Here is a 22,483-nt window from a genome sequence, read left to right on the forward strand (position 1 = left end):
TTTCCTAAATCCTCTACAGAGCAGACCAGAACCCTGATCCCATCTTGTGATGCAGACGAGCTGAGGGACGTCAAGAGGAGGCGACCCATTGACCCAAAACCTTTGGTTCCCTGAGTCCATTATATCCTGGATTCTCCCGATGAGGCCTTTCACAGCCTGACCACTGAACCCTCTGAGGGGCTTTGAAGACGTGACTCCATCTCAGATTAATACTTTATTTAAATGATAATTGTTTTATATTTTTTATTTAGTTTTCCAAAGTCAATAAGTCGACGTCAAAGTGATGCTCACAGCTTATTGATTATCAATGGTATCTGATCGGTTCTCCGTATCGGCTCATACAGGTTTATATATTTGGACTCTGGTCTCTGGTCTCTCTGGTGTCTGGATTCTGGACTCTGGTCTCTGGACTCTCTGGTCTCTGGTGTCTCTGGTCTCTGGTCTCTCTGGACTCTGGTCTCTGGTGGGTCCGGGTCCTCAGGAACCTTTAAGTGTGTAGTTTTATTTTGTAAAACACTTAGCTGTGTCCCAATCCAGCGTCTCCTCCTTCGGAGGTGTATTTGTAGACCAATGAGGGGCTGTCCCGTTTCAACGACCCCTTCTAATGCGGCCGACAAATGCAGCCTACTTTACCAGATTCAGAGGATACAACTGATGGATCCTTCACGGCCCAACATATCCCAACATACCCCAACGTATCCCACCATACCCCAACATATCCCAACATACCCCAACGTAGCCCAACGTATCCCAACATACCCCAACGTATCCCAACGTATCCCAACATATCCCAACGTATCCCAACATATCCCAACATATCCCAACGTATCCCAACATACCCCTACGTATCCCAACGTATCCCAACATACCCCAACGTATCCCAACGTATCCCAACATACCCCAACATATCCCAACATACCCCAACGTAGCCCAACGTATCCCAACGTATCCCAACATACGTATCCCAACGTATCCCAACGTATCCCAACATACCCCAACATATCCCAACATACCCCAACGTAGCCCAACGTAGCCCAACGTATCCCAACATACCCCAACGTATCCCAACATACCCCAACATATCCCAACGTATCCCAATGTATCCCAACATATCCCAATGTATCCCAACATACCCCAACATATCCCAACGTATCCCAACATATCCCAACGTATCCCAACATATCCCAACGTATCCCAACGTATCCCAACATATCCCAACGTATCCCAACATATCCCAACGTATCCCAACATACCCCAACGTATCCCAACGTATCCCAACATACCCCAACATATCCCAACGTATCCCAACATACCCCAACGTATCCCAACATATCCCAACATATCCCAACATAGCCCAACGTATCCCAACGTATCCCCAACGTATCCCAACGTATCCCAACATACCCCAACGTATCCCAACATACCCCAACATATCCCAACGTATCCCAACATACCCCAACGTATCCCAACGTATCCCAACATATCCCAATGTATCCCAACATACCCCAACATATCCCAACGTATCCCAACGTATCCCAACATATCCCAATGTATCCCAACGTATCCCAACATATCCCAACATATCCCAAGATGCATTGCGTGCCGGTGAAGTTGATTCTTTTTTTATGACATGGCGACTAGTGGACCAGCAACGGGATAATTCACATTTAAATATAATTATTGGGTTTTAACTCGTGAATATTTACAGATACAAGTGTTAAAACTAAAAGCAAGGGACCTGATCAGACCTTACGTCACGCTATTAACAGACAAACTAACGCTATTTACAGCAGCTCCTCCAGTTTAATGTTTTAACTGTTTTATACTCTTTTATGAGAACTGGTTGCTAGGAGACGGGAGCGGCGCGAAAAGCTGGTGACGTCACCAGGAAGTCACGTGTGGACCCGGAACACGCGGACCACGTGGTCCTGGAGGCGGAGCCGCTGGTGAGGGTTCAGCCGTGAGCGGAAGTCACGTGTTGTGACGTCTCTGACCTCGTAACGGTCTGTTTATATCCGGCTCTGCTCCTCCTCTGCTGCTGCTCCTCTGCTGCTCCGCTGCTCCTCCTCCGGTCCTCCTCCGGACCCGAACCACGTCGGGCTCCTGCCGCTGCCTCTGAGCAACCCTACAGGTGAGCCGCGTTCAGGGACACGTGACGCTACAGCTGTTAGCACCTGAGCTAGCGGAGGCTAAGCTAGCGGAGGCTAAGCTAGCGGAGGCTAAGCTAGCGAGCTCCATTATCGGACAGGTAGACCTCTACTCCTCTGACGTCACCTCTACTCCTCTGACGTCACCTTTGACGTCACCTTTACTCCTCTGACGTCACTTTTACTCCTCCTCTGACATCACCTTTACTCCTCCTCTGACGTCACCTTTACTCCTCTGACGTCACCTTTACTCCTCTGACATCACCTTTACTCCTCTGACCTCACCTTTACTCCTCTGACCTCACCTTTACTCCTCTGACGTCACCTCTACTCCTCCTCTGATGTCACCTTTACTCCTCTGACATCACCTTTACTCCTCTGACCTCACCTTTACTCCTCTGACGTCACCTTTACTCCTCTGACGTTACCTTTACTCCTCTGACATCACCTTTACTCCTCTGACCTCACCTTTACTCCTCTGACATCACCTTTACTCCTCCTCTGACGTCACCTTTACTCCTCTGACGTCACCTTTACTCCTCTGACGTCACCTTTACTCCTCTGACATCACCTTTACTCCTCCTCTGACGTTACCTTTACTCCTCTGACCTCACCTTTACTCCTCTGACGTCACCTTTACTCCTCTGACCTCACCTTTACTCCTCTGACATCACCTTTACTCCTCCTCTGACGTCACCTTTACTCCTCTGACATCACCTTTACTCCTCTGACCTCACCTTTACTCCTCTGACATCACCTTTACTCCTCCTCTGACGTCACCTCTACTCCTCTGACGTCACCTCTACTCCTCTGATGTCACCTTTACTCCTCCTCTGACGTCACCTTTACTCCTCCTCTGACGTCACCTTTACTCCTCTGACCTCACCTTTACTCCTCTGACCTCACCTTTACTCCTCTGACCTCACCTTTACTCCTCCTCTGACCTCACCTTTACTCCACGTCAGGTGACCCCTGTGAGTATGGTAGAGTGACAGGTGAACATGGCTGCTCTCTGTGCCACTGGAGGAACCTTAAACGGCAGATTTCTTAAAGGAGTTCTGCGTAGGACGGAGTTATCTGTAACGTAAATGTTCTCTCAAAGACGGGGCAGAATGATTAACAGGACACCTGACACCTGTCCTCAGCCTCCTGACACCTGTCCTCAACCTCCTGACACCTGTCCTCATGCCTCCTGACGCCTGACACCTGTCCTCAGCCTCCTCACACCTGTCCTCTGCCTCCTGACACCTGTCACCTGTCCTCAACCTCCTGACACCTGTCCTCAGCCTCCTCACACCTGTCCTCTGCCTCCTGACACCTGTCACCTGTCCTCAACCTCCTGACACCTGTCCTCATGCCTCCTGACACCTGTCCTCACGCCTCCTGACACCTGTCCTCACGCCTCCTGACACCTGTCCTCATGCCTCCTGACACCTGTCCTCACGCCTCCTCACACCTGTCCTCACGCCTCCTCACACCTGTCCTCTGTCACCTGACACCTGTCACCTGTCCTCAACCTCCTGACACCTGTCCTCAGCCTCCTGACACCTGTCCTCAGCCTCCTCACACCTGTCGTCTGCCTCGTGACACCTGTCGTCTGCCTCGTGACACCTGTCACCTGTCCTCATGCCTCCTGACACCTGTCCTCAACCTCCTGACACCTGTCCTCATGCCTCCTGACACCTGTCCTCAACCTCCTGACACCTGTCCTCTGCCCCCTGACACCTGTCCTCATGCCTCCTGACACCTGTCCTCAACCTCCTGACACCTGTCCTCACGCCTCCTCACACCTGTCCTCACGCCTCCTCACACCTGTCCTCTGTCACCTGACACCTGTCACCTGTCCTCAACCTCCTGACACCTGTCCTCATGCCTCCTGACACCTGTCCTCAGCCTCCTCACACCTGTCCTCTGCCTCCTGACACCTGTCCTCATGCCTCCTGACACCTGTCCTCAACCTCCTCCTCTCATGCCTCCTGACACCTGTCCTCATGCCTCCTGACACCTGTCCTCATGCCTCCTGACACCTGTCCTCATGCCTCCTGACACCTGTCCTCATGCCTCCTGACACCTGTCCTCATGCCTCCTGACACCTGTCCTCATGCCTCCTGACACCTGTCCTCATGCCTCCTGACACCTGTCCTCATGCCTCCTGACACCTGTCCTCATGCCTCCTGACACCTGTCCTCAACCTCCTGACACCTGTCCTCATGCCTCCTGACACCTGTCCTCAACCTCCTGACACCTGTCCTCATGCCTCCTGACACCTGTCCTCAACCTCCTGACACCTGTCCTCATGCCTCCTGACACCTGTCCTCACGCCTCCTCACACCTGTCCTCACGCCTCCTCACACCTGTCCTCTGTCACCTGACACCTGTCACCTGTCCTCAACCTCCTGACACCTGTCCTCATGCCTCCTGACACCTGTCCTCAGCCTCCTCACACCTGTCCTCTGCCTCCTGACACCTGTCCTCAACCTCCTGACACCTGTCCTCATGCCTCCTGACACCTGTCCTCATGCCTCCTGACACCTGTCCTCAACCTCCTGACACCTGTCCTCAACCTCCTGACACCTGTCCTCATGCCTCCTGACACCTGTCCTCAACCTCCTGACCGTCTCACCTGCTCAGGTGTTTATCAGCTGATTACCAGTTTACCTCTTATTGATTCTGATTCAGGATCAGCTGATGATCGATTTATTCAGAGATCAAACTGACCATAGATCAGTTATCATTCATCTTTATCATTATTATTATTATCATTATTATCACTAGTATTATTATTACTTTTATTATTTATACTATTATTATTATTATCACCATTTTTATTATTATTATTACGGATCCTCCTGTTGAGGTTTTCTTCTTTTCTATTTGATATTTAGTTTAGTAGACATGTTTGATGTTGGACGGACTGTAAAGTCATCTGTATCAATAAAGTTAAATGAAGGTGTTTAAAGAGAACAGAGAGCCAGCAGAGGACGTAGTGAAGGAAACAGGTGTGACTAAAATAAGATGTTAGCTAAAGGTAAAGACAAAATCAATTAGTGGAAATAAGATGAGTTATTCTATTCAGCAGAAGAGTAAAACATGTTTCTGATAGATTAATGAGAAGGAAATGTATTTAATCTGATTTATGTTTCATTAAAGAATGATGAAAGGCTCCTCAGAGACAACATTCACGACTTACTGAAGCTAGCGTTGTGGGGCTAACGTTAGCATCGTGAGGCCCCTCCCCTCGGTAAACCTGAATGTGATGATGTCATCACTGAGTGCTCCTCTGTCAGCAGTGTGATGTGAGGCGAGGCCCGCTCGGCCACCATGGCCAGTGTCACGCTGAGGTTCTTCTGTTACGGCTGCCTCGTCACCTCGGCCACCTGGTCCGTCCTCCTCTTCCTCTACTTCTCTTTGGGGGCGGAGCCTGGACGCGGCAGGACCCCCCTACGACACCGCAGCCAGCCAATCACCAAGGGCCCGGCCGACCGGAGGGCGGGGCTTCGGCCTCTGCTGGCCAATGAGGGAGTGGAGCTGTCGCCAGAGATGGGTGAGTGTCTGTGGTGTGTTCAGGTACCGCTGGGGAATATTGGAGACTCGTCCATCGACAGAAAATGAAAAAAACATTGATGAAGATATGTTGACCACTAAACTTCTCTCCGTCCTCAGGGATGATATTTAACGAGGCAGACCAGGAGCTGAGGGACAGCGGGTACCACCGACACGCCTTCAACGTCCTCATCTCCACCAGACTGGGAAACCACCGAGAGCTGCCCGACACCAGAGACTCCCAGTAAGGAGCACTGGGCTCATATACCCATGACATTGATACCAGCCAATCAGGTGTCAGCATGACAGGTGTGATGAGGGAGGAGTTTCTCCTGATGACATCGACTGTAGATCCAAAAGTGTTTCCTCTCCCAGAGCTAAAGACAAAGACCTCACATGACATCACTTTGTTCTAAACAATAGTGACATCACTTTGTTCTAAACTGCAAATTGCAAATTTCCCCGCTGCGGGACTAATAAAGGATTATCTTATCTTATCTTATCTTATCTTAAACAATAGTGACATCACTTTGTTCTAAACAATAGTGACATCACTTTGTTCTAAACAATAGTGACATCACTTTGATGATCAATAGTGATAAAAGTACTGATTATAGATACTGCACCATTTGTCACTGACAATAAACCACTGGTTACTGGTAACAAACCACTGATTACTGGTAACAAACCACTGATTACTGGTGACAAACCACTGGTTAGTGGTGACAAACCACTGATTACTGGGGATAAACCACTGGTTAGTGGTGATAAATCTCTGCTAACTGGTGATAAACCACTGGTTACTGGTGATAAACCACTGGTTACTGGTGACAAACTACTGGTTACTGGTGACAAACCACTGGTTACTGGGGATAAACCACTGGTTAGTGGTGATAAACCACTGGTTAGTGGTGAGAAACCACTGGTTACTGGTAACAAACTACTGGTTACTGGTGACAAACCACTGATTACTGGGGATAAACCACTGGTTAGTGGTGATAAATATCTGCTAACTGGTGATAAACCACTGGTTACTGGTGACAAACCACTGATTACTGGTGATAAACCACTGGTTACTGGTGACAAACCACTGATTACTGGTGAAAAATCTCTGCTAACTGGTGATAAACCACTGGTTAGTGGGGATAAACCACTGTTTACTGGTATAAATGACTGGTTACTGATGATAAACCACTGGTTACTGGTAATAAAGCACTGGTTAGTGGGGATAAATCACCTGTTACTGATGATAAAAGACTGGTTACTGGTATAAATGACTGGTTATTGATAACAAACCACTGGTTATTGATAAACTACTGGTTACTGATGATAAACCACTGGTTACTGGTGATACACCACTGGTTACAGGTAACAATCCACTGGTTACTGCTAATAAACCAGTGGTTACTGTTGATACACCACTGGTTAGTGGTAACAAACCACTGGTTACTGGTAACAATCCACTGGTTATTGATAACAAACCACTGGTTATTGGTAACTGGTTAATAATCTCTCTCTGCAGGTGTCAGGATAAGGTTTATCCTCTGGCTCTACCTTCTGCCAGCGTAGTGATCTGTTTCTTCAACGAGGCATTCTCCGCCCTGTTGAGGACCGTCCACAGTGTCCTGGACCGAACGCCATCCTACCTGCTGCACGAGATCATCCTGGTGGACGACCACAGTGAGCTTGGTAACGACCAGGAAAATCAAGTTTCAATAAACATATATATATATATATATATATATATATATATATATATATATATTTGGTCTATAGATGGGGCTGCACGGTTGTGTAGTGGTTAGCACTGTTGCCTCACAGCAAGAGGGGCCCGGGTTCAATTCCCGGGCTGGACAACCTTCTGTGTGGGGTTTGCATGTTCTCCCCGTGTCAGTGTGGGTTCTTTCCGGGTTCTCCGGCTTCCTCCCACAGTCCAAAGACATGCAGCTTAGGTGCATTGAAGACTCTAAATTGCCCGTATGTGTGGATGTGAGCGTGAATGGTTGTCTGTCTCTATATGTCAGCCCTGTGACAGGCTGGAGACCTGTCCAGGGTGAACCCTGCCTTCGCCCATTGACAGCTGAGATCGGCTCCAGCACCCCTGCGACCCTTAACTGGATAAGCAGGTTACGGAAAATGGATGGATGGATGGTCTATAGATATGTATCAAGTCTATATACATTAGTCTCTATGTATCTACTAGTACTTAGTATTAAACGGTTCTAACATGTTTGATTCAGAGGAGCTGAAGGACAACTTGGATCGGTATGTCAAGGAGGAGCTGAAGGGGAAAGTCCAACTGGTGAGGAACCAGAAGAGAGAAGGACTCATTAGAGGACGCATGATAGGAGCCTCACATGCTACTGGTATGTCCTACATCCTTACTTCCTACCCTTTAACCCACGTATTCTTGTTACCTACATACTTGATTTCCTATATCCCTTGTTGCCTACATCCTTAATCCAAACATCCTTATGTCCTACATCAAATAGTCCACAATCCTTGTTCCCTCCATCCTTGTTGTTACTTCCTTAATTGATGCATTCTTAGTCCCTATATCCTTAATCCATACCTCTTATTCCATAACAGAAAATCTGTGCGTGTTTTCCCAGGGGAGGTGCTGGTCTTCCTGGACAGTCACTGCGAGGTGAACCAGGCGTGGCTGCAGCCTCTGCTGGCTCCCATACAGAAGGACCGCCGCACCGTCGTCTGCCCCGTCATCGACATCATCTCAGCCGACACGCTGTCCTACTCGCCCTCCCCCATCGTCAGGGGAGGCTTCAACTGGGGGCTGCACTTCAAGTGGGACCCCGTCCCCCCCGCCGAGCTCAACGGGCCCGAGGGAGCCACTGGGCCAATCAGGTAACCAGCTGACCGACCAGGTAACCAGCTGACCGACCAGGTAACCAGCTTACCGGCCAGGTAACCAGCTGACCGACCAGGTAACCAGCTGACCGACCAGGTAACCAGCTGACTGACCAGGTAACCAGCTGACCGACCAGGTAACCAGCTGACTGACCAGGTAACCAGCTTACCGAGCAGGTAACCAGCTGACCAATCAGGTAACTAGTTGACCGACCAGGTTGATGACTAACATTCAAACCTCCTCCAGTTGGGTTTTGTGCTGTAAAGTGACGCACCTCCTCCTCCCCCCCTCAGGTCTCCCACCATGGCAGGAGGTCTATTCGCTATGAACAGGAAGTACTTTAACGAGCTCGGCCAATACGACGCCGGCATGGACATCTGGGGCGGGGAAAACCTGGAGATCTCCTTCAGGGTGAGAAAGCAGTTTTACTGATTGTCAGTGAAGGTGTCATTAACTTTAAACTGCCGGTAAGTGAAGTCCGAGATGTTCAGATGGAGCATCAGGACAAGGTTAGCCTAGCTTAGCATAAAAACCGGAAGTAGTTAAATTCAGTTCAAAAATAGACCAAGAAGCAGCTCCAACGATCATTAAAGATAACATAAAAGATCAGAGGTGAATCATGAGGAAGCCGGTGTGGACGGATCTGTCTCTCTACAATAACATTACCGTATTGTCCGCACTATAGGGCGCACTGGACTATAAGAAAACAGTCAGTCAAACTTTATTAAACGTGTTCACAATAACTCAACATTGTTCAATCGTTAATGAGCGTATTCACAATAACTCCCAACCCTGTTCAGTTGTAACACGTAAAAAACACAGTCTGAAACCGCTAAATCAAACGTTAGCGTATTCACAATAACTCAACCCTGTTTATAACACGTAAATACAACAATACACTCACTTTCAGTTCATTCCTCACAAACCCCTCACATTCTTCATCTTCAGTGTCCGAGTTTAACAGTTGGTTACGGCCTCCAGCATGCCCGATCCCCGAGTCATTATCAGAGTCAGAGTCAGTGTCGTTGGGTTACCTGTTCAGTGAAAGCTCGGCCCACAGGTGAGGCTGACACCTTAGCCCAGGCATCGGTCCATCGGCAGATAGCAGCGGCAGTCTCCGGCGCTGCCTCCCTGTCTGGTGATGTGTGTTCTTCTGTCTGGTGACGTGTGTTCTCCTGTCTGGTGATGTGTGTTCTCCTGTCCTCCACTGCTCCCACGCAGCTCGCAGTTTAACTCTGAACCCTGTTGACACCAACATCTAGCGCTGGAGTTCTTTAGTTAATCACCGGAATGATGAATCAGTTTGCTTCACTTTGTTTTGACAGCATCGGTGAGAGTCTCAGATCAACAGGACGGAGATTTGTGTAAAAAGCCATCCGGTCTCTTGCCGTACATCTCTCTCAGTCTGCGGCTCTGCTTTGATGATGACGCCGGCTGGAAACGTTTCTTTTGGCAAAGTCTTCCTCTTGACAATGACCATGGGTGAAAGTGTCTGACCATTAGAACAACCTAGAGCTGCAGTGAAGGATGACTCCTCGTCCCCTGTGGTGCGTAGAGACCCCGTTCTGGTCCCTGTTTCCTCCACGGTGCGGTGCGCGGTGCGGTGCGCAGTGATATCAGAGGTGAGGGGAACCTCGTCCGTGTTGGTGATGTGCTCTGGCCGGATCTTCTTTTCAGTGATCTTGTTCTTGGTAATCTTTTGGCAGCTGCTGTGAGACGGTAGTTTGTGCGGATGGAGAGATTACGTCTTCTCATAAAACGAAAGCACCAAGAAGGAACGCCTCACAGTCATTGGTGTTCATGTCCGTGCTGACGCTGCTGCCTTCAGCCGAACAGAGACTGTAGAGACTTCTACCTGCTGCTCTCTGCTCAGTAACACACTGTTCAGTGTCCTCTAACTGTGGCCATCTCTCCCTGTTCCCTCGGAAACTCTGTGAGGTCTTCTTTACTCTGTGTGCTCTTCTTTACTCTGTGTGCTCTTCTTTACTCTGTGTAGTCTTCTTTACTCTGTGTGGTCTTCTTTACTCTGAGGTCTTCTTTACTCTGTGTGCTCTTCTTTACTCTGAGGTCTTCTTTACTCTGTGTGCTCTTCTTTACTCTGTGTAGTCTTCTTTACTCTGTGTGCTCTTCTTTACTCTGAGGTCTTCTTTACTCTGTGTGCTCTTCTTTACTCTGAGGTCTTCTTTACTCTGTGTGCTCTTCTTTACTCTGAGGTCTTCTTTACTCTGTGTGCTCTTCTTTACTCTGAGGTCTTCTTTACTCTGTGTGCTCTTCTTTACTCTGTGAGGTCTTCTTTACTCTGTGAGGTCTTCTTTACTCTGTGTGCTCTTCTTTACTCTGTGTGCTCTTCTTTACTCTGTGTAGTCTTCTTTACTCTGTGAGGTCTTCTTTACTCTGTGTGGTCTTCTTTACTCTGTGTGGTCTTCTTTACTCTGTGAGGTCTTCTTTACTCTGTGTGCTCTTCTTTACTCTTCTTTACTCTGTGTGCTCTTCTTTACTTGGCGCTGGTCATCTTCTTGCTTCCTCCACTTCCTACCATTGATTCATTAATGTTGGATTCTCTCGCAGCTGCTCTATCCCTATGTTCTCCTGACTGACAGCCTTGAGTGTTCAGTCCGCGTCGTCAGCGTGTCTCTTGACAGGAGCCATGTTGGTCCTTATACACACACACTGTAATGTGATGGTGAAGCACAGTGTGTATTACTCCTGACGCTCCTGACTACGGTGGCCGTGATGCTGCTGCGGTGCGGCTTTGTAGTTTACCAAAGTCGTACTAAAACATGTTGACAGAGCGCCGTGGACCACACAACACCGCTTCGAGGTCAGTAAGCACAACCAGAATTAATCCATATATAAGGCGCTCCGGATTATAAGGCGCACTGTCGTTTTTTGAGAAAATTAAAGGCTTTTAAGTGCGCCTTATAGTGCGGAAAATACGGTAGTTTATTTTATATCTTATCTTATCTTTTATCTTATCTTTTATCTTATATTTTATATTATATCTTATCTTGTATCTTATATCTTATATCTTATCTTATCTCTTTAATCTTATATCTTATATATCTTACCTTATCTTCTGTGTCTCCCCGTGTCCCTGTCTCAGATCTGTCTCTCTTAGATTAGATTAGATTATTTATATATTATATTTGATATTTTATATATTATATGTTATATTTTATATCTTATATTTGATATATTATATCTTATATTTGATATATTATATCTTATATATTATATCTTGTATTTCCCCAGGCGCTTCATTGCAGCCCACTGCTCCTCCGGGATGGGTTAAATGCAGAGAAATAATTTCCCCATTGTGGGACTAATAAAGGCTTAATTATTATAATTATATTATATTTTATATCTTATATTTCATATATTATATTTTATATATTATATCATATCTTATATTTGATATATTATATATTATATCTTATATTTGATATATTATATTTGATATCTTATATTTTATATCTTATATTTGATATATTATATCTTATATTTGATATATTATATCTTATATTTGATATATTATATCTTATATTTGATATCTTATATCTTATATATTATATTTTATGTCTTCCATCCATCCATTTCCTTCCGCTTATCCGGGGCCGGGTCGCGGGGGCAGCAAGCTAAGGAGGGTCCTCCAGACGTCCTTCTCCCCAGCAACACTTTCCAGCTCCTCCTGGGGAACCCTGAGGCGTTCCCAGGCCAGACGAGATATGTAATCTCTCCAGCGTGTTCTGGGTCTACCCCGGGGCCTCTTACCAGTTGGACGTGCCTGGAAAACCTCTAAAGGGAGGCGTCCAGGAGGCATCCTGATCAGATGCCCGAGCCACCTCAGCTGGCCCCTTTCGACGCGAAGGAGCAGCGGCTCTACTCCGAGCTCCCTCCGGATGTCTGAGCTCCTCACCCTATCTCTAAGGCTGAGCCCAGCCACCCTACGAAGGAAGCTCATTTCGGCCGCTTGTATTCGCGATCTCATTCTTTCGGTCACTACCCAAAGCTCATGACCATAGGTGAGGGTTGGAACGTAGATGGACTGGTAAATCGAGAGCTTTGCCTTTCGGCTCAGCTCCTTCTTCACCAAAACGGTCCGGTACAACGCCCGCATCACTGCTGACGCTGCACCGAACCGCCTGTCCATCTCCCGCTCCATTTTACCCTCACTCGTGAATAAGATCCCGAGATACTTGAACTCCTCGCTTGGGGCAGTGACTCACTCCCAACCCAGAGGGTGCAATCCACCGTTTTCCGGAAGAGAACCATGGCCTCAGACTTGGAGGTACTGACTCTCATCCCGACCGCTTCACACTCGGCTGTGAACCGCCCCAGTGCGTGCTGAAGGTCACGTTCTGAAGAAGCCAACAGAACCACATCATCTGCAAAAAGCAGGGATGCGATTCTGAGGTCCCCAAACCGGAAACTCTCCTGTCCATGAAAATCACAAACAGGATTGGTGACAATGGGCAGCCCTGGCGGAGGCCAACACGCACTGGGAACAAGCTCGACTTTGTGCCGAGTATCCGGACACAGCTCTCACTTTGGTCATACAAGGACCGAATGGCTCGTAGTAACGAACCAGGTACCCCATATTCCCGCAGTACCCCCCACAGGACTCCCCGAGGGACACGGTCGAAGGCCTTCTCCAAGTCCACAAAACACATGTAGACTGGATGAGCAAACTCCCATGCACCCTCCAACAGACCTGCAAGGGTAAAGAGTTGGTCCGCTGTTCCACGTCCAGGACGGAATCCGCATTGCTCCTCCTGAATCTGAGGTTCGACAATCGGACGGAGCCTCCTTTCCAGCACCCTGGAGTAAACTTTCCCGGGGAGGCTGAGCAGTGTGATACCCCTATAATTGGAGCACACTCTCCGGTCCCCCTTTTTGAAAATGGGAACCACCACCCCGGTCTGCCACTCCACAGGCACTGTACCCGACTTCCACGCGACAGTGAAGAGACGTGTCAACCAAGACAGCCCAACAATGTCCAGAGCCTTTAGCATCTCCGGTCGAATCTCATCCACTCCTGGCGCTTTGCCGCTGAAGAGCTTTTTAACTACCTCAACGACCTCCGCCAGGCATATGGACGAGACTTCCCCTGAGTCTTCAGACTCTGCCTCTTCCACAGAGGACGTGTTGGTCGGGTTCAGGAGTTCCTCAAAGTGTTCTTTCCACCGCTCGACAATATCCCCAGTCCGGGTCTGCAGTTCTCCCCCTGCTGAGCACAGCCTGAGAAAAGCCCTGTTTCCCCTTTCTGAGTCGTCTCACGGTTTGCCAGAACTTCCTTGAGGCCATTTGAAAGTCCTTCTCCATGGCCTCGCCAAACCCCTCCCACACCCGGGTTTTTGCCTCAGCAACCGCCGCAGCTGCAGCCCTTCTGGCCAACCGGTACCTGCCTGCTGATTCAGGAGACCCTCGGCCAACCAAGCCCGAAAGGCCTCCTTCTTCAGCTTGACGGCCTCCTTCACCGCTGGTGTCCACCAGCGGGTTCTTGGATTGCCGCCACGACAGGCACCGATCGCCTTCCGACCACAACTCCTAGCAGCAGCTTCCACAATGGAGGATTTGAACATGGCCCACTCGGATTCCATGTCCCCAGCCTCCCCGGGATGCACGAGAAATTGTTCCGGAGGTGGGAGTTGAAGACCTTGCGGACAGGATCCTCAGCCAGACGTTCCCAGTTCACCCTCACTACACGTTTGGGTTTACCGGGTCTGTCCGGCAGCCCCCCGCCACCTGATCCAACTCACCACCAGGTGGTGATCAGTTGACAGCTCTGCTCCTCTCTTCACCCGAGTGTCCAAGACATACGGCCGCAGGTCTGATGACACAACTACAAAGTCGATCATAGACCTTTGGCCTAGGGTGTTCTGGTACCAAGTACACTTATGAACCTCCCTATGCTCAAACATGGTGTTTGTTATGGACAGTCCATGACTAGCACAGAAGTCCAACAACAAAGCACCACTCGGGTTCAGATCGGGCAGGCCGTTCCTCCCAATCACACCCCTCCAGGTTTCTCCGTCGTTACCCACGTGAGCGTTGAAGTCTCCCAGAAGAACTATGGAGTCCCCAGTCGGCGCCCTTTCCAGAACACCACCCAAGGACTCCAAGAAGGCCGCGTACTCCGAACTGCCGTTTGGTGCATAGGCACAAACGACAGTCAGAGACTTTCCTCCTGCGATTCCCAGTCGCAGAGAGGCGACCCTCTCGTTCTCCGGGGAGAACTCCAGAACAGCGGCGCTCAGCCGGGGGCTTGTGAGTATCCCCACACCCGCCCGGGCCTCTCACCTTGGGCAACTCCGGAAAAGGAAAAAGTCCAGCCCCTCTCCAGGAGTTTGGTTCCAGAACCGGTGCTATGCGTGGAGGTGAGCCCAACTATATCTAGCTGGTAGCGTTCCACCTCCCGCACCAGCTCCGGTTCCTTCCCCGCCAGAGAGGTGACATTCCACGTCCCTAGAGCTAGTCTGTGATGCCGGGGGTCAGCACGCCCAGGTTTCCGCCCCAGCCTGCCGCCCAGCTCACATTGCACCCGACCCCAATGCCTATCCCTGCGGGTGGTGGGCCCACAGGGTGATATTTTATGTCTTATATTTTATATCTTATGCTATCTTACCTTACCTTATCTTATGTGTCTCCCGTATCCCTGGCTCAGATCTGGATGTGTGGCGGTCAGCTGATCATCGTCCCGTGCTCTAGAGTCGGTCACATCTTCAGGAAGCGGCGTCCCTACGGCTCACCGGGGGGGCAGGACACCATGGCCCATAATTCTCTGCGGCTAGCGCACGTATGGATGGACGAGTACAAGGTACGCGCACGCACGCACGCATGCACGCACACACACACACACAGAATGGTCCTGACGCGCCCTCTGACCTCACTTCCTGTGTATCTGTGGACCAATCAGGAGCAGTATCTGTCTCTGCGTCCAGAGCTCCGTGACCGTGGTTACGGGGACATCGGTGAGCGCGTGGCGTTGAGGAAGCGGCTGCAGTGTCACACGTTCCGCTGGTACCTGGACACGGTCTACCCCGAGATGCAGACCGTCGCCAACGGCAACAGGCAGCAGCCGCTGTTCATCAACAAAGGCCTGAGACGCCCCAAAGTCCTGCAGAGAGGACGGGTACCTGAAGCTCTCATTCACCTGTTGAGATGTTCTGTGTTACTGCTCATTTATCTAGAACGTTCTATAAGAAGATCTGTTGTTGTTATACTTCCTCTGGTTACACATGACAGGAACATTTATAAAGAGTTCTAAAATGCTTTATTACATCATAATCTAATAGTTTATTACATCATAATCTAATAGTTTATTACATCATAATCTAATAGTTTATTACATCATAATCTAATACTTTATTACATCATAATCTAATACTTTATTACATCATAATCTAATACTTTATTACATCATAATCTAATACTTTATTACATCATAATCTAATACTTTATATCATAATCTAATACTTTATTACATCATAATCTAATACTTTATTACATCATAATCTAATACTTTATATCATAATTTACTTTATATCATAATCTAATACTTTATATCATAATCTAATACTTTATATCATAATCTAATTCTTTATTACATCATAATCTAATACTTTATATCATAATCTAATACTTTATTACATCATAATCTAATACTTTATATCATAATCTAATACTTTATTACATCATAATCTAATACTTTATTACATCATAATCTAATACTTTATTACATCATAGTCTAATACTTTATTAAATCATCGTCTAATACTTTATTATATTATCACCTGCTTTAAGTGTGGAATGTTTCTGTCCTTGAGGACAATGATCTGTGAACGTTTGTTTGTTCTCACTCTGATCAAACTCAACATCTCTCAGCTCCGTAACCTAGCAACCGGCCGTTGTCTGGTGGCCCAAGGACGAGTCAGTCAGAAGGGAGGAGTCGTTGTCCTGCGACCATGTGACCCTCGAAACCCTGAACAGGTGAGCCGATCACATGATCACATGATCACACACAACCAATGATTTAAGGAAGGAGACAGGGGAGGTAGAGGAGGAGACGGGTGAGGTGGAGGAGGAGACGGGTGAGGGAGACCGGAGAGGGAGACAAGTGAGGGAGACAGGAGAGGGAGACAGGAGAGGGAGACAGGTGAGACAGACAGGAGAGGGAGACAGGAGAGGGAGACAGGTGAGACAGACAGGAGAGGGAGACAGGTGAGACAGACAGGAGAGGGAGACAGGTGAGACAGACAGGAGAGGGAGACAGGAGAGGGAGACAGGAGAGGGAGACAGGAGAGGGAGACAGGTGATGGCATGCGCAGGTTGGAGTTGCCAGCAGAGCAGAGTTAACCAATACTGTGCAACTTCATCTCAATGATGATAAGGCGTTCTGATTATTGATTATTGGTGCAATAATCAGAACGTCTTATCATCATTGAGTTGAAGACTATGTTCATCTGTCCGTTAATGCGTTTAGACGTCTAGAAGACTAGAGAGTCTAACAGCCTCACTGGGTTTGAATGAAAGACAGAGTTGTATATCATCCACATATAAATGATAAGCCACATTATATGCATTTACAATCTGTCCCAAAGGTAACAAATATAAATTAAAGCTGCAAGCAGCGAGGATCGGGCCCTCGCACTGCGCGCGGCGGGTGCCGGCGGGACGCGGGCTCAAGAGGCGGCGAACGCAGACCACTCCATAGAAGATGGCTGACGCCACCACAGAGTCTAAAAAGGTCCTCAGGAGTGCTCGCTGCACTCCAAAAAACCTCTGTCTCTTCCGGATGGGTTTAGAGCATGGCTCCAAGAGACTTTATTTTAAGTCTACATGTGATACATGTGTCTACCAAATTTCATACATTTAAGTAAAACGTACTGCGAGGGCTGCTTCGTCAAAATTTTGTAGGGGGCGCTATCGAGTCGTCTTGCAACTCTGACGCATTGAAATCATATCAGGCAACTACATTTTGGACTTTTAATGCGTGTGCCAAGTGTGGTTGTGTTTCAAGCATTTTTAAACCTTTAAAAACACCATTTTCATGGCGAACAATGCGTCGCCACGGTAACGGCGTTCTGCGAAACAACAAACTTTTGTTAACTTTTAATCATTAAGGTCTTTAGATTGTACTGACCAAAATTTAAGTGGATCCGATGAAATGCCTAGGAGGAGTTCGGCAAAGTGTAGCGCCTGTAAATAACCGAAAAAGTTATGAAAATGCACACAAAAATCAAAATGGCTGACTTCCGGTTGGGTTTGGAGCATGGTCCCAAGAGGCTTTTTTTTAAGTCCACATGAGATACATACGCCTACCAAAATTCATGCATCTAGGTCAAACGTAGCGCTGGGGCAGCTTATTTGAAAGTTTGTAGGGGGCGCTATCGAGGCAATTTCCAACGGCAAAGCACGAATCTGATACGAAATATTTATTTACATCACCTATTACACGTGTGAGAAGATCCATGAGTTTATGAGCATCCCAAGCCACAGAAAAATCAACTTCCTTTTTCATGGCGAACAAAGCGTTGCCTGGCAACGTCGTTGAACAAAAACTCACAATATTCAGGATGATGCATCAACAAGGTCTTAAGGCCAAAGTATAAAGCTTGTCATTTCCTTTTGCCAGTAGGTGGCGCTATGCTTCTGTGAATTTTTTTGCATTGGAATCTGTTCAGCCCTGAACCAGCATCATGCACAAGAGATTTTGGCCAGATTGGACTATGTACCAGAATACATACTATGTACAACAACTTCCATTTTCCAAGTTGCCACGAAACGGTCGCCACACCACGTCAAGGTCCTTGGATCAAACCTCACCATTATGATAACTTTTGATCATGAAGGTCTAAAGATCATCCTGACCAAATTTGAAGTCGATTGCATAAATTGTGTAGGAGGCCTGAACGCCTGAAAATGCAGAAAAATGCAGAAAATTGACCATTTACTGTATCGCCCCCTAGTGGTAGAATGGAATGAAAATTTCAGGGTATGTAACAGGATACCTTGTGGACATACGCTGCAAATTCCGTGGTTATAGGTCAAATGGTATTTACGTTATGTGTATTGATGTAGGAAGCCACGCCCCTATCAAGTTCATTGGTCCATATATTCTAAACGAAATGAGATATCAACATGCCTTTGATAACTTTTGATGACATTGATCCAATAATGATCCACAGGAAATTTGGTAGAAATCGGACTGAGCGTTCAGGAGGAGTTCGCAAAAATGTGTTTTTCAGAAAATTCAAAATGGCGGAAAATTTCGGTAGGCGGAGTTTAGGGTCCCAATGGGATTATTTGTATTATTTGCTTATTCAGGAGCATATGTGTGTGAAATTTCAAGTCAATTGGACTTACGGTGTTCGAATGAAAATTTATTTAAAAATCTTTTTTGTAGGGGGCGCTAGCGAGCCATTTTGTCATATCCAAATGGGAGACCTTGAAAATATCAAATTTTTCACCAGTCCTGATATGCATGTCAAATTTTCTGACACTTTGAGCATGATAAGGCCCTCAAAAAGGCAATTCATTTGACAGATGAATAATAATAATAAACACGACAGTTTCATTAGGGCCTTCGCAGCCCGACGTTGTCGGTGCTCCGGCCCTAATAAATGTACAAAAAGGGACGCCGAAATAACAACGTAATGATGGCTGTTTGTAAAAAGTCAGAATTCATGTTTTGTTTTGTTTTGGACTTTGTCACGTGACAGGATGACAGGAGGAGAATCTCAACGCTGATTTGTGTTCGCTACACAGTGTCACGCAAATTTTTGAATGAAGGGATTTCGCCTAATTCGCGCCGCCAGGCTCGATCTCGCGTCTACTCGCGTATATTCGCATCTGTGCATTGACTTTACATGAAAACTAAACGCGCAAAAGAATTCGCTTCGCTTTTGGTGTGAAGACGGCATAAGACGGAGCATCACCTGCATTATAGGACATTCATACGTCATTAGAAACCCTCAGCGGCTTCAGTAGAGGGAACCAATCGTACATGTTCTCCAGTGCAGCAGGAAGTTTGTTGGACACAACCTGCTCTAAGAAAGAAAAGAGTTTAGATGTTGGCCTGCAGTTCAGGGGCAAAGATCTACATGGTTTTCTTTAAAATAGGCTGGATAGTGATGATGATGATGATGATGATGATGATGATGATAGTGATGGTGATAGTGATGATGATGATGATGATAGTGATAGTGATGATGATGGTCATGATGTCATAGATATGCAGATTAACATCGCCAACCAATAAAACTTATCCAGCTGGATAATGGAAGTCAGAAAGTTTAGTAATACTGGTGTGTGTGTGTGTGTGTGTGTGTGTGTGTGTGTGTGTGTGTGTGTGTGTGTGTGTGTGTGTGTGTGTGTGTGTGTGTGTGTGTGTGTGTGTGTGTGTGTGTGTGTGTGTGTGTGTGTAGGACTGGTCCTATGATGAGGAGGGTCAGCTGGTCTTGGCTGGTCTTCTGTGTCTCGACGTGTCAGAGGTCAGGACCTTTGACCCCCCCAGACTGATGAAGTGTCACGGCTCAGGGGGATCCCAGCAGTGGAGCCAGGGGGTGAGACAGCAACACACACACACACTGTGTCACCATATATCCTGCTCTCTGATTGGCTGTCAGGTGTCTCTGGGCCCCTATTGACCTAATGCAGCCCTGCCTGCCTGTCTCTCTCTCTCTGTCTCTCTGTCTGTCTCTCCTGCAGAAGTCCAATCGTCTCTACCAGGTCTCAGTTGGACAGTGTCTCTCCGTTGCTCAGCCAATCGGACCCAAAGGTTACGTCTCCATGGCGATATGTGACGCGTCTCAGGCGCAGCAGTGGCAGCTGGAGGGCTGAGGAGGCGCAACGTTCTCCTTCACCATGAGGAGCAATGTTCTCCTTCACCATGAGGAGGAGCAACGTTCTCCTTCACCATGAGGAGGAGCAATGTTCTCCTTCACCATGAGGAGGAGCAACGTTCTCCTTCACCATGAGGAGGAGCAACGTTCTCCTTCACCATGAGGAGGAGCAACGTTCTCCCTCATAATAAGGAGGAGGTCTCATCTCCAGGATGAGGAGCAACGTTCTCCTTCACCATGAGGAGGAGCAATGTTCTCCCGCAGAATGAGGAGGAGGTCTCGTCTCCAGGAGGAGGAGGAGAACGTGTCTCCTTCACCATGAGGAGGAGCAACGTTCTCCCTCATAATAAGGAGGAGGTCTCGTCTCCAGGATGAGGAGCAACGTTCTCCTTCACCATGAGGAGGAGCAATGTTCTCCTTCACCATGCGGAGAAAGTCTCTTCTCCAGTAGGAGGTCTTCTCCTTGAGGAGGAGGACAGACCGTTTTGTTTAAAGACAATCATGTTTTAAGGACTCTGTGATTTAAATGTTCGTTCTCACTCTTTGGATCGTTTTTTCTCAGGACGACTTTTATGAACCAGCAGATTTTAAGTTTTCATGTTTCTCTATTTTTAAACACTTGAAAAATAATATGGAACATCTGAACAGCTGAATATCTGAATATCATGAAGTCTTTTTAATTTTAGATTCCATGAACCTACAGGTAAAGTAGGTCCTCACAGTATCTGTGTGGACAAAGAGACGAGCTTCAGATGTTAAATGTTCTGTAAGGAACATCATGGACTGATGAGGATCTCTGTGAGAGACAGTGGAACCCAGGAGGAGTAGAAGAACCTCAACGAGTTTCTGCTTTAGAACCAGATCCTGGATTCATCAGTGACCGTGTGAAAAACTCACCTGTAGACCTGAACTCACCTGAGGGACGTCAGCTGATCGTCCTCACAGTGACACTATTTAAGATTGAAGTTTTTAAATTGTTTTCGTAACATTTCATCATCAATAAATCTTCAAAACAGGAAGTCGTTATTATTTTAACACAGTGATCTAGTCAGAGTGGGGGGGGGGCTTCAGAATATATATATACACATATATATGTATATATATATATATGTATATATATATATATATATATATATATATATATATATATATATATATATATATATATATATATATATATATATATATATATATATATACATATATATGTATATATATGTATATATATACATATATGTATGTATATATATATACACATACATACAGTGGGTACGGAAAGTATTCAGACCCCTTTAAATTTTTCACCCTTTGTTTCATTGCAGCCATTTGCTAAAATCGAAAAAGTTCATTTTTTTTCGCATTAATGTACACTCAGCAACCCATCTTGACAGAAAAAAACAGAAATGTAGAAATTTTTGCAAATTTATTAAAAAAGAAAAACTGAAATATCACATGGTCATAAGTATTCAGACCCTTTGCTCAGTATTGAGTAGAAGCACCCTTTTGAGCTAGTACAGCCATGAGTCTTCTCGAGAATGATGCAACAAGTTTCTCACACCTGGATTTGGGGATCCTCTGCCATTCTTCCTTGCAGATCCTCTCCAGTTCTGTCAGGTTGGATGGTGAACGTTGGTGGACAGCCATTTTCAGGTCTCTCCAGAGATGCTCAATTGGGTTTAGGTCAGGGCTCTGGCTGGGCCAGTCAAGAATGGTCACAGACTTGTTCCGAAGCCACTCCTTTGTTATTTTAGCTGTGTGCTTCGGGTCATTGTCTTGTTGGAAGGTGAACCTTCGGCCCAGTCTGAGGTCCTGAGCACTCTGGAGGAGGTTTTCTTCCAGGATATCTCTGTACTTGGCCGCATTCATCTTTCCTTCAATTGCAACCAGTCGTCCTGTCCCTGCAGCTGAAAAACACCCCCATAGCATGATGCTGCCACCACCATGTTTCACTGTTGGGATTGTATTGGGCAGGTGATGAGCAGTGCCTGGTTTTCTCCACACATACCGCTTAGAATTAACGCCAAAAAGTTCAATCTTGGTCTTATCAGACCAGAGAATCTTATTTCTCATAGTTTGGGAGTCCT

General features: G+C 47.0%; 1 protein-coding gene across 2 annotated transcripts; it reads left to right on the forward strand.

Moving 5' to 3' along the window:
• The first annotated feature begins 1,950 nt into the window (after nucleotides 1-1,950).
• On the forward strand, nucleotides 1,951-21,412 carry galnt11 (UDP-N-acetyl-alpha-D-galactosamine:polypeptide N-acetylgalactosaminyltransferase 11 (GalNAc-T11)). 2 transcript variants are annotated; one of them, XM_054622941.1, is made up of 12 exons: nucleotides 1,951-2,131; nucleotides 5,435-5,691; nucleotides 5,811-5,934; nucleotides 7,213-7,379; nucleotides 7,931-8,056; nucleotides 8,303-8,552; nucleotides 8,850-8,967; nucleotides 15,221-15,373; nucleotides 15,473-15,688; nucleotides 16,441-16,545; nucleotides 19,983-20,120; nucleotides 20,266-21,412. In XM_054622941.1, exons 2-12 carry the CDS (start codon nucleotides 5,469-5,471, stop codon nucleotides 20,395-20,397), a joined length of 1,752 nt encoding a protein of 583 aa, XP_054478916.1. In that variant the 5' UTR covers nucleotides 1,951-2,131; nucleotides 5,435-5,468; the 3' UTR covers nucleotides 20,398-21,412. The 2 variants fall into 2 exon arrangements, with proteins under 2 accessions (XP_054478916.1, XP_054478917.1); XM_054622942.1 differs by having other exon boundaries at nucleotides 5,438-5,691.
• The last annotated feature ends 1,071 nt before the right edge of the window (nucleotides 21,413-22,483 follow it).

The sequence above is a fragment of the Anoplopoma fimbria genome, chromosome 21, assembly GCF_027596085.1.
Source record: "Anoplopoma fimbria isolate UVic2021 breed Golden Eagle Sablefish chromosome 21, Afim_UVic_2022, whole genome shotgun sequence".
NCBI lineage: Eukaryota > Metazoa > Chordata > Actinopteri > Perciformes > Anoplopomatidae > Anoplopoma > Anoplopoma fimbria.